Source organism: Peromyscus eremicus, chromosome 3 (assembly GCF_949786415.1).
Source record: "Peromyscus eremicus chromosome 3, PerEre_H2_v1, whole genome shotgun sequence".
NCBI classification, from domain to species: domain Eukaryota; kingdom Metazoa; phylum Chordata; class Mammalia; order Rodentia; family Cricetidae; genus Peromyscus; species Peromyscus eremicus.
Window position 1 is genome coordinate 5,992,276 of NC_081418.1, and position 11,824 is coordinate 6,004,099.

The following is an 11,824-nucleotide window of genomic DNA, read 5'->3' on the forward strand; positions in this document are numbered from 1 at the left end:
TACCATAAAATTCATTTCTGTCAAGGAAACGAATTCCTGAGTAGACAACTACATTTTCTTCCAGAGTTCTGTCTAGCTGGGTGGTTACTAGTGAACTTGGCACTTAGCAGCTTGTGGTTTAGATCTGTCCTGTTAAGGCTTCCAGTGCTTCATTTATTGCAATGAGATTAGAGGATTAAACAATCATGGATTGAAGGATGTGGAATGTTTATTAAATTCTAGCTGTCATCACCTGTATTTTTCATTATGTTGATAAAAGCAGTGTTTCAAAATTGAAAGAGTAATGTGAACATTATGGGAAATATTCTTGAAACAGAGTATTTGTTCATTTTATTTCTTTTATTCCTTAGGAATTTGTCCTACTGGCCAAGTTATTGCGACATGATTAATGGCACAGGTAAGAATCTTTGTTGTAATAACCACAATGAGAATATCTCACCTTCTCCCACAAGTCTACTTCCCTCCCAGCCAAAGGGATTCTGAAGGTTGAGGGGCAGTGCTAACCAGTCAGCATAACTGGAAGGATTTGTTTACAGGTAGGTTCAGGAAGGGGCTATCTCCTTAAGGTGGCAGGACTTTTTAGATTAACCACAGAAGATCAGCCTGTCGCATTGCTAGAAAAGTTCTCCTTTATAAAAAATATCTCACTTAGTGAGTGGCATCCAACAAGAGCTTAAAAACAAAGAGGAGTAATTACTCTGTCAGTTCTCCTCAATATTAGACTGATGACTTACATGTGAAGAGGTACAATTTCAAAAAGGAAAACATATCCCCAAGTGAAAGGCAGATGGATGCAGCAAGATTGTAGAACAAATCAACCTATTTCGCACAAGTTGCTCAGAAGGGGTGAAAAGGAAAAAGAAAACAAGGTTAGATGTCTACTATCAGTGGAGAATGTGTGCTACAGTGTGTTCTCTAAATTAGATTTGAGATGCAAGAAACAGCTCAAATCTTTGATTTGGGATATAGTTAGGTTGTGCTTATAATTGTCCTTAAAGAAAAGCACAGTGTGCACTCACAGTCCATCAATGTAAGAACTATGATTGTATAACACAATGCTAATCAAATATTAGGAAGTAATTTAAGTCAAAGATAAGCTTTTACTTACTAAGAAGTACATGAATAATGTTTACAAAGTAGGTGAGGAAACTACTCAATAGGAAAACGACATAATGAAGACAATGAAAGTTAAATAAAAAGGAGGCTCGGGAGCTGTTTACCTTTTCAAAGGCATAATTGAGTCGTACAGGTTTACTTAATTTTGTTCTGTCTCATAGGGTGAAAAAGCAGGAGCAATGGCATTAATGTTTTCCAAGGGTACTTCTCCAAATAAATTTTCAAGTATTTCAACACTTTAGTAGTTACATAAGCCTAATAATCCTTAGACAAAGAGAAATGTACTGTGCTATTCCTAAACAGTAAGAAATGCTTTATGTAGAAGGGAAAAATCATTAAAAACTCTGTTTGAAACTTGAATTAGTTTAACTAAAGATGGCAGAGCTTTGGGAATTTCTTAGTGTCAATGACAAAAACATCAGGCATGAAGCTGAGAATATAGAGGCAGTCTAAAGAAGGCAAAGGAGTAGAGATAGAGGTGAGTAGATAGGGGAAGGTCCTTGTGAGAGGGCCCCTTGCTATGGGACCAGGAGGGGGAAAGTGGCCACTGAGACAAAGATGCCAATGTGTGGCTATCATAATCTGAAAGTGCATCTTCCTGCTGTTTGAAACACATCTGCTAAAAGGTCTGGTACACATTTAGAATGTTTCTTTGCAGAAAAGCAACTCTGGAAATGGGGAGATACTTTGGGTAGCAGACAGTTTGACATCCAAGTACAAGAACTTGAGTTAGATCCTCAGGAACCACGGGAAAATAAACAAACAACAACATTGGAGATGGTGAAGTGTGCTTGTAATTCTACAGCTGGAAAGGCTGAGATGGGTGGGTCCCTGGAGCTCATTGGCTGACCTACCCAGTCAGCTTCAGGTCCCTATAGGAGACCTGGGCTCAGAAATGAAGATGTCCTCTGCCAAATGTAACAAGAATGGTCCCTACCCTCTTTAGCCAGCCCCACCGTTCAAATCGTCCTCAGCACTGTCTTCCAATCTCCTACTAATATGGCCCATTAAGCCCTGCTTAAAGCATTCCACTGCTTTTCTAGGCCAAAGTCCCAAAGTCTACATTCACAAAACAAGTAGCATGGTCAAAGCAATACCAACTCCCTGATACCAGCTTTTGTCTTAGTTATTGTTCTATTGCTATGACGAAACACTATAGCCATGACAACTCTTATGAAGAAAAACATTTAATTGAAGCTTGCTTATAGTTTCAGAGGTTTAGTCCATTGTCATCAGGGAGGGGATGACTGCATACAGGCAGACATGATGCTAAAGAAATTAGAATTCTACATCCTGAACTACAAGGAATAAGAAGAGTGGGACACTAGGCCTGGTTTGGGTTCTTGAAACCTGAAAGCCCACCTTTAGTGATATACCTCCTCCTACAAGGTGACACCTATTCCAAAAAAGCCCTACCTCCTAATCACTCCCAAGTAGAACCACTCCATGATGAGTAGGCATTCAGATTTGAGCATATAGGGGCCTTTTTTATTTGTTTGGTTTTGGTTTTTGTTTGTTTGTTTGAGATAGGGTTTTTCTGTGTAGTCTTGCCTGTCCTGGACCTCACTCTTTAGACCAGACTGGCCTCTAATTCACAGAGATCTTCCCGTGAGGGCTGGGATTAAAGGTGTGTGCCATTGTTGTAGAATATTATTTTAAGATGTGCTACATTTGTTTATGCTGTGGAATATTTATTTAATGATGCACAGATGTGTTGCAGTCTTTTATGTTGCATTTATTTAACTCTGTGAAGCTGTGTTACTGTGCCTGTCTAAAACACCTGATTGGTCTAATAAAAAACTAAACTGCCAATAGCAAGGCAAGAGAAAGGATAGGTGGGGTTGGCAGGCAGAGAGAATAAATAGAAGGAGAAATCTGGGAAAAAAGAAGAAAGAGCAAGAGAACAAGGAGAGAAGGATGCTACAGACCAGCCACCCAGCCACCCAGCCAGTCACGGAGTAAGAGTAAAAGTAAGATATACAGAATTAAAAAAAGGAAAAAGCCCAAAGGCAAAAGGTAAACAGAATAATTTAAAGTTAAGAAAAGCTGGCAAGGAACAAGCCAAGGTAAGGCCAGGTTATGAATAACCACATAACCAACATAACCACAGCATAATTAAGAATAAGCCTCCATATGTGATTTATTTGGTGGGCCCCTAAAAGAGCAAAAACAATCAACAGTTTGGCATTCCATCATGGGAGCAAAGAAAGCTGAACAACACACCACCACTACCCAGTTATGGGGCCATTCTTACTCACAACATGCCCATGGGCCATTTTGATCTTGACAAGTCTTCAATGGAAGATTACCACTCGTATCACTCTAGGATACATCAAATTGGTAAAGATAGCTAGGGCATCTGTTGTGATTGAAATGTGCTGTAAGTATACGTATACTTTGACAATGAAAGATATTTGATTATATATTGAAAACAATAACTTTCATAGACTTAATAAATAAAATATACCTCTTTTTATTTCTGAAAGTAAATGTCCTATGGGTAACTTTAAAATCATATATGCAAACCGTGTTTTATTTCTACTGACTACATTGGCAAGAGAGATTTTTAGACTTTTCTAGGGTTCACATCACATAAAGACACTTGTCACTGGTTGATCTTTGACAGATGCAGCCTCTTTCCCACCTTTTGTTGAGAAGTCTCGGATACTGAGGTTCTTTTCCTCTGACATTTGCAGGTAAGTTTCTGGAATGTAAACATTAGACTTTTTCAATTCCAGTCTTAAAGCAAAGAATGGGAAGCCTAATTATTTACATTGTTTGAAAAAATAGACAAATATTTCTCTTGATTTCTTAAGAATGAATGTGATGATATGGAATTAACATTTTTGTTTTTTTTTAAAGTACCCTATGCATTTCAACATTTTATAGTGCAAGCCATTTTTTTTGTCATTTCTGAGTACTCTTTATCATGTCTGCTGGTAAACTTTCATGATACAGCAATCAAGTGTAAAAAGAATGCCTGGTCTTTCTGAAGATGTCTAGAGAAGATGACACATTTGTTACAGAGCTATGTTAATGATTCACACAGCAAAATTTTTTCGAACTGGTGGGTTTCAGATTATACCCATGAGTGCTGAACCCCACACAACTGCTTCTGGTCCTCAGTCCTATCCCTAAAGATGATACTATAGGCAATCTTTAGATACCTGAGAATCATTGCCATATAAAACTTCTGAGAACAGTGCTTCTTCACATAGGATTAGCTGAAGGTCAGAGAAAATATTAATTGAGCTGTGACACACTGAACTGGGCATGTGGACATGGGATAAATGGTAGAGATCTGTTCCATGCACACAGCCCACCAGGTGAGCAACTCTTTCTTTAAGCTCTTTTCAAAAGATAGAAATTTCATTTAAATTGAGTACAAATAAAGAATTTGAATAAGTCATATAAATATTGGTTGCATAGAAGAATCTATGAGAAGCATCCCTGACATTTATTCCTCATTACAGTTCACACGTAACCTTGACATTAGAAGGTTTTTAAGGACTAAAGAATTCATATTTCATACTCATGGTTTTAATCATGGTATGTTGTGTAAATTGTAAAAACAACATCAATAGGTTTCCTAAGAAGTTGACTGTTTTCTACATTAAATCAAGAATATAAACTAGAGTTAACAAAAAGAATCAGATCTCCAGAATAGGATTCAGGCTCCTAGTATGAAGCTCTTTCTTCAAATGTCCATGTAGGTCCATCTATGCTGTGTTTGGATCTGATGTTGACCTTAAAGGAATCCCTGTGTACAGATTTGTTCTTCCAGCCAAGGCCTTTGCATCACCACTGCAGAATCCAGACAACCACTGTTTCTGCACTGAAAAGGTCATCTCAAATAATTGTACATCATATGGTGTGCTAGACATCGGCAAATGCAAAGAAGGTGTGTAGATATGCTCATTATCAAAATTCACATACATTTTTTATTTAATAATGTTTGGGAGTTTTATTCTTTAAATTGTAACATATAAAAATGAGATCAGTCTAGAGAACATTGTATTGTGAAAAATAAACCATATTCAGAAAGATAAATATCACAAATTTTCTCTTATATGCAGAATGCAGAGTTAAATCTCACCCTCTTGTACGTGTGCATGTGCGTGTGCATGTGTGTACGTGTGTGTGTGTGTGTGTGTGTGTGTGTGTGTGTGTGTGTGTGTGTTTGAAACTGTAATGGGGACCACACTAAGGAAGGACTAAGTCTTAAGGTAGGGAAGAGACACCCATGAAATTCATGTGACAAGAAAGCTTAGATGAAGGCTGACAGTGAGGCAGAAGAATCCCAAAGAAAAAGAAAATAGATGGATAAGAATATGTGTCATGACCATATAATGTAATATTTACCCATAATTCTTTTTTTGTTGAGCATTTAAAATTAAAGAAAACAATGGCAACAGAAGGTAGCCTTTGGTGGCAGTGAATAGTGCTTTCATATGCTTTTCTTGTGTTTGGGTGTCTGTTGTGTTTCAGTATTGCAAAATTGAGTTGTTGGGAAAATCACACTGGTATTATGCCATGTTATTTTGATGGTTAGGGAAACAGAAGAACTCCCAGGACACAATGAATTTCCTACCCATCTTCCATGGTTGTAGCTTTTTGCACTAAGAAAATGGAGAATAAAATTAAATAAGCTTTACTTATGTCCCTAAAGTAAGAAGTGAAAAGCAAAGACCTCAGAGCCATCCTTGTCTTATTTACATTCTCTGTAGCACAGTGAAAATAAAGAAAACAAATTACTGAGACTTTCCGTGCTGTCATGGCACCAATTGAAGTTTGAGAACATGTATCAAGCCCATGTATACATATGGGCTTGATACATGTTCTCAAACTTCAACATTTGAATTTTCTAGAAATTAGTGTGTGAAGAAACAGACATCAACTGGCTGCTTAATAAAATGTCACAGAGTTTTATGTTGTTTTGCACAATAATAAGCAGATGTAATGCTCTTGCCTCAGCATTTCAAGAACAACTATATTTTCATCTATGAAAGCTGTATCCTCTAGCGAATATTTGAAATGATATACGAAATGTAATCTATTTCCACTTGTCTCTTAAAATGTGTCTTCAGGAAAGCCTGTGTACATCTCCCTTCCACATTTCCTACATGCAAGTCCTGATGTGTCAGAACCTATTGAAGGCTTAAACCCAAATGAGGAAGAGCATAGGACATACCTGGATGTGGAGCCTGTAAGCCATCATCTTATTGATCTGATTTGGTTAATATTCTTCTAAAAATTAAAGAAAATAATTTATCATAATCTTGGATAATATGCTTAAGATCACTGAAACTGCCAATCAGAATAGCACTTATTTCTTCCTATTCTGATGTATAAATGGCATGAAATTCAATTTTGTTTTCAGCACGTGAGATCTTACAGGGCTTTTACTGAACCATGGATTCAGGAATTCTAATGATAAGAGTTAGGGCAATTACTTTACAATTTTATACATATCATCATCATCATTATTACATTTAACTGGCATTGCTTTTGTGAGGAATCACTGCTACCAGAAATCAAATATATTATGATTATATGTAAGTTTCAGACAAAAATCTATAATAAGAATAGTGTATAACAGTTGCTATAGTACTACTATTAACATTTAAATTATCTTGATATTCTTTTTGAAACCAGAAGGGAGACTATGGTTGCAGCTCAGTGATCTAACATTTGCCAGGAATGCATGCTCAGGGACTAGCTTTCAGCATCTAAAAAATGCAGGAGACACATTCCTGCTAACACAGTAGAATTCTGCAACGTTGCTTTTTACTGATATGTGGACTAACTAAATATTTGGACATACAGTTCAGGAACTAAAGTCACTATCTGAGTTTGCCTTTTTATATTCTTTTCACTGATGTTGTTGATTTCTTTGAAACCAAATTATGTAGATTTCACAGTTTAAAGATGACTTTAATGTTAGCTAGACAAGAAAACTCACACTTTCTCTTTCTCTCTCTATTCATATATAAGTATTATGTATATATGCACATGATTACATGTACTTATGCACAAAGTTTAATAGATTGTAATTTCCCAGCCTTAAAAAGTCTTCCACTTTAAATTCAAAAGGACTCTCTTTGTGTCACAGAAAAGGTAAAATCTGACTATTAAAAAAGAATGTTTTAGAAGCTTGTAATTACTTAACCTTGCCTTTTTTTTTTTTTTTTTTTTTTTTTTTAGATAACTGGATTCACTCTACAATTTGCAAAACGACTGCAGGTCAACATACTGGTCAAGCCAGCCAAAAAAATCGAGTGAGTCTCCTTAACATTGTTGTTTTTATGCAACTAGTAGCATTTTCTTATAAGTATGTGAGTAGATCAGTGAAAATGCAAAGAATGTCTTATAGTTTTTCATCATTATGCAATTACACAATTATTAAATGCCTAGGACACATTTTACATGAATCATATCTGGTGCTTATTGAAATGGCATTTAGGTATTTTAACTACTGTTAGTTGCATGTCATTGGGGGGCACCTCTTATGTACACTATATCCAATTATTTCCACTATAATAACTTCTAGGTCATATACTTTCCTAGATTAAAATTTGTACCTATAAGCCAATAATATAATTAGAAATCTACATTAGATATATGAATGGAGAACCTGAAAAACATCTGTGTTAAAATTAATTCACTGAACTGAACAAAATCAAAGAATTTGAGTAATATTGCAAGACTAATTGAATTCTAGAAAATTTATTTATTCTAAACGTCTTTTATATTTGTATAAATATACCAATAATTATTTTTGATGTGTATTATAGAGCATTAAAGCATCTGAAGAGAAATTATATTGTACCTATACTTTGGCTTAATGAGGTTAGTATTTTATTGTTCATTAATAACAATTTTATGTAAAAGCTTTTGGTATTTAAAATGACATGTATATTATAATATTTGAGGATATATTTACATTGCCTATAAATATGATCTTACACTTTGATATATCCATTAGAAAAACAATAAAATTACATATAAGTATTTGTTAAGTTTTATGGTTTTTTCAGACACACAAATAACTTTACATATTTTACTTATACAATTAAAGAAAGAGACATGCATGCATGTAACACCACAGAATTCAAGACTCATTGAATATAACAGTGGTAATAAAAACCCTATTATTCCTAAACAGGACATATTAGAGTAGACTGACAATCCTATTGACTGATAAACTATTTTACTATAAACTTCTAAATTGATTAATCACATAATCAGAAAATGCATTGCATAAAGCATCAAACCAAGTACAGCTGTCAATCTTTGCAATTTCTCCCTGCAACCAGGAAGCAGCATTTGGAAAGTTGTGAAATATTTCAAAGAATTCCAAAATCAAATGAATGCTAGTAAACTGCTGAGTTCTATACAGCATGACCAAAGTGGGAAGGGAGTCATTACTGTACATTGGCGTGTTCAGTATGTCTACTTTTGGATGCAAAGTGAATTTTACTGACTTTCTGAGGCAGCTGACACCTACGCATATGTTTAAAGAAAAGGATGGTATAGACTTATTTTATTTCACTAATTTACTCAAATAATGTTAATTGTTAACTTGGTTACAGACTGGAACTATTGGCGATGAGAAAGCAGAAATGTTCAGAAATCAAGTGACTGGAAAAATAAAGCTTCTTGGCCTGGTAGAAATGGTCTTGCTTGGGCTAGGAGTGGTGATGTTTGTTGCTTTTATGATTTCATACTGTGCTTGCAGATCCAAGAATGGAAAATAAGTAAGTGCTCTAGCAAAGTATGTATTCTTGAACTATTTTCATTTTATCAAAAAATGGTTATAAATTAAGGCAAAAATATTTCTAGACATTTAGCCAACTATAATATCTTAATATATACCCCAGTTTAGGATAAGTTTGTAAGTCAAGGAACAAATGATGACTGAAATCATGACCATTGTAAAATTAGCAGAAATACAACTTTTGTTCAAATTTAGACTTACTCATTTCTTTTATTTTATGTCAATTATTGAAAATTACAAGTAGTTCAGGAAAATTATAATTACAAAATTTTAGTAGATTGAAATTCATAAGAGCAAGCCAAAAAGATGAAGATCCAGGAATATATAGATTTTGATGAAATACAGAGTTTAACAAAATATCATCATAAAACTTGGATGGCTGCCGGCAAGATACCCAGACACATGAAATAAAAACAGCTGAATCTATTGCATGAAAAACATTATTTTCAATAAAAAACATGAGAAAAATAAATACCCTCCTCCCAAAGTTAAAATACTTTAATATTTCCCATTAGCCTGACAGCAAGTTATGTGTATTCATATGTCTATATAGACTAAAAAGACAACTAAAATTGATCAAATCCCTGCTCAAGGACAAAAACATGCCTATACAAGTTATTATTTTTCTTAATTGCATGAATAACTTCATCAATGCTTAATGATCCTTGGATATAAGTTTGTTTAGGTTCATATATGGCTAATTGATAAAAAGAATTAAAAGTTCCTAATGTCTTCATCACTAAATGTCTGTTTTAGTAATATTTTCCACTGTTATAAAGACAGAAATATTGCCTTTTAGAAAGCATTATCCACAAAAACAGTCTTTTCCTTGGCAATAACTTGACTGTGCTAGGCTTAGAACTATGAGGGGCAGGTTGCTGAAATAATAATTTTTGAACATTCAAAAAATTATGTGTCTGATGAAATCTGTGAACAATTGCAAAAGGAGATAATTATATAGAAAGGAATATAGTAAAGTGTTAAAGAGAATGTGGTTTACCGCACACATTGTGCGAACACACCAATCTCAGTTTGAATGTAGTGACATAAGCGCCTCTTCATGGAAGACAGTCTTGAGCATATTGTGATGCTTGGCAGTAGATTTAATTAGCTTCCCTCCGTGGTCTTCTTATGCTCAGCTCCTGAAGTTAGGATTCAGCTTTTGCTGTGTCATTCTTGAATGGGAACATGTGTCCCATTAATGATGAAACTCTTAGAAGACTTTTCTCTTTAGCTTGAGATATTGGGCTGCATAATTGAAAGTGTCATATCTTGAATATGTATGAAAAGATTATATTAGATTTTCATTATCCCACTGCTTTCTGATTGGTAATGTTTCTTCTTCTTTACAGGTAGTAAATGAGCCTACATTTATGCACCGGCTACATAAAGATCTTTGATAGAACCAATCTACAAATGGAGACTTAATATATGCTTTGTTTTTATAAAACACACCTCTCTTTAGTTGAAGAAATGGTGGTGTGTTCTCTCTCTCTCTCTCTCTCTCTATATATATATATATATATATATATATATATATATATACTAACCCAAATCATATTTCGAAAGGATTAATATGTCACTATAGCCTATATTTTAAAAACTCCAGCACTTTATAAAGTCCATCATTTGTAACACTGAGTGGACTTCAGTTTCTGTAGAACCAATTATTCTTGTTTTGTTCTGATTTATTGATGTGCTCCCTGATGGCAATTTTCAAGAGTATAGATTCTAAGCAATTTTTCTTTTCCTCATGGGAGGGAAAACACCATCATATATGGGTGTCACCTTAATTTACAGCAATGATGAGACTGTCGCCACATATATCTCATAAGGATGAAATATTTTGAAAGACATTTAAGAATGAAAAATGAATAATTGGCATTTGAGCCATTGATTATATATATTTTTAGGTCTCTTTCTCTCTGAAGTCCTTGGCACAGCAAGGTCAGATATCACAGATATTTTTTTACGTTCTAACATTGAGCTTATATGTTTTGTCCCTCGCCATGAAACGGACATTGTTAACACACTTTAACTCTTCATATTTAAAGCACGTTGTCATGTTCCATGCTGCAGAGCTTTCAGAGACTGAGTCGGTTTTTTTCTTTCTGCTCAGCTGCAACTAATGTAAACTCAGAGAGCTGTTATAGTATTAAGAGATGTAAATGATAATAAAGGAATTATTTTGTGGAATATTACAAAAGCTAGAATGTGCCTTAAAATGTATTTGTGATAATATCTCCTGCTTCCATAGTTACCTAAAAAGGACTAGTTTCTAATATTAAAAGACATTGTTCCTTATAAATTTTTGTCTAGTTCCTATTGCATCACAAAATGTCATCTTTCTATGGAAGTACTCTATCTGAAGCCATATATCCTTCTGAACTATTTAACCACTCTGCTGTGTCTTAATTCAATTGGAAAAGACATTCGGTTTTATGTTTATAGTAGCATTGTGAGACTAGAGGTTAATTTCTTTCCAGTGGGAGATACATCAATAGGTTATTCTGCTTTCTTTAGCAGAGTGACCTATTGTAAAGAACATTGGTTTCAACAAATTCTATATAGAAAAGAAAATAGAAACAACCAGTTTGTGTTTTATGCATAGAAAGATAAAAGGAAATGGGAGACAACTCTCCTGTCCAGTTATAAAAATAATCAAGACTCACATGATAGCTTGGGGAAGGAGTGTTGGATCAGTGCTTAAGAACACGTGATGTTCCTCCAGAAGACCTAGGCTTGGATCGCAGCACCTACATATCTCCTTACAACTTTATAAAACTCCTGTTATAGTAGATGAAATACTCTCTTCTCTCCTCTGCAGACTCCTGTATGCATGTGGTGAACATATATACACTCATGCAAATAGATACACATGGATTTGAAAAAGATCAAGAAAGAGTATATGAGAGGATTTAAGGGAGAAAG

General features: G+C 34.6%; 1 protein-coding gene across 6 annotated transcripts in view; it reads left to right on the forward strand.

Moving 5' to 3' along the window:
* The window catches only part of Cd36 (CD36 molecule), a 74,615-nt gene extending 63,414 nt beyond the window's left edge, over positions 1 to 11,201 (forward strand). For all 6 annotated transcript variants that reach the window (XM_059257255.1, XM_059257253.1, XM_059257254.1 and 3 more), the window contains exons 8-15: positions 351 to 397; positions 3,743 to 3,812; positions 4,830 to 5,017; positions 6,204 to 6,322; positions 7,321 to 7,394; positions 7,911 to 7,965; positions 8,709 to 8,873; positions 10,246 to 11,201. In XM_059257255.1, the coding sequence (XP_059113238.1) occupies positions 351 to 397; positions 3,743 to 3,812; positions 4,830 to 5,017; positions 6,204 to 6,322; positions 7,321 to 7,394; positions 7,911 to 7,965; positions 8,709 to 8,873 (718 nt within the window). In that variant the 3' untranslated portion in view covers positions 10,246 to 11,201. The remainder of the gene's footprint in view (positions 1 to 350; positions 398 to 3,742; positions 3,813 to 4,829; positions 5,018 to 6,203; positions 6,323 to 7,320; positions 7,395 to 7,910; positions 7,966 to 8,708; positions 8,874 to 10,245) is intronic.
* The last annotated feature ends 623 nt before the right edge of the window (positions 11,202 to 11,824 follow it).